The 1,002-nt window shown below is 56.1% G+C and overlaps 1 protein-coding gene across 1 annotated transcript; it reads right to left on the bottom strand.

The window, feature by feature from the left end:
- Nucleotides 1-125: 125 nt before the first annotated feature.
- On the bottom strand, nucleotides 126-675 carry ETH_00035760 (uncharacterized protein; the record flags this gene model as incomplete). The annotated part of the gene is made up of 2 exons (XM_013379674.1): nucleotides 126-199; nucleotides 439-675. Coding segments are annotated over 2 exons (311 nt in total), but the record flags the coding sequence as incomplete, so codon positions are not given.
- Between the last annotated feature and the right edge of the window lie 327 nt (nucleotides 676-1,002).

The raw sequence follows: 1,002 nt of genomic DNA on the forward strand, positions 1-1,002 counted from the left end.
CTGTGGCTAGCTAGCAGCTAGCTGTGGCTAGCTAGCAGCTAGCTGTGGCTAGCTAGCAGCCAGCTGTGGCTAGCTAGCAGCCAGCTGTGGCTAGCTAGCAGCTAGCTGTGGGTAGCTAGCTGTTGCTAGCTGCTGCTCACCATTCGCTTGAGCGCTGCGTCCTTAGCAGCAACCTCCAGCAGCAGCTCGAGCTGCTGCTCTGCGGCAGCAACACACAGCAGCAGCAGCAACAGCAGCAGCAGCAGCAGGTATAACGACGGAATCATGGACGCACTGCTGCTGCTGCTGCTGCTGCTGCTGCCTCTGCCGTTGCTGCTACTCCAGCAGGGCCCAGCAATAGCTGCTACGACGTGCGCCTACAGGAGAGCCCTTGCTGCCGCACCTGCTGCTGCTGCTGCTGCAGCTTTTGCTGCTGCTGCTGCTGCTGCTGCTACTTACCTGGGGTCAAACAAGCCAGCCTGCAGCGCAGCTTCATAACAGCAAGAGGGCCCCCCAAGGCCTCAGCAAGTTTGCTGCGCTTTGCTGCTGCTTGCTGCAGCCTAAACACTGTTTCTTCCACTGCCTTGCTGCTGCTGCTGCTGCTGCTGCTGCTGCTGCTGCTGCTGGGGCTGTCTTCTTCGGAAGGCCCTGTGCTGCTGTCGCCCCCAATCGTCTCCAGAAAGAAACAGTCACCGTCTGACACACACAAACCCTAAACCCTAAACCCTAAACCCTAAACCCTAAACCCTCAACCCCAAACCCTAAACCCTTAACCCTAAACCCTTAAACGCAAAATCACGGTCTAGAGCTACAAAACACATCGCCGTTCCCTGTTAAATTTCTGAGATGTAAGCTCAAGGGTTTAGGGTTTAGGGTTTAGGGTTTAGGGTTTAGGGTTTACAAGGCCTCTTCCGCCGTGCCTTTGCCTGATTAAGGAGCTGCTGGCTGCAAGGCCAAAAGCACAGACACAAAGTAAAACTTTAATGGCAGCAGCAGCAGCAGCTGCTGCTGCTGCTGCAGCTG

The sequence above is a fragment of the Eimeria tenella genome, genomic scaffold, assembly GCF_000499545.2.
Source record: "Eimeria tenella Houghton genomic scaffold, Eth_scaff3777, whole genome shotgun sequence".
In the NCBI taxonomy this organism is placed as follows: Eukaryota; Apicomplexa; class Conoidasida; order Eucoccidiorida; family Eimeriidae; genus Eimeria; species Eimeria tenella.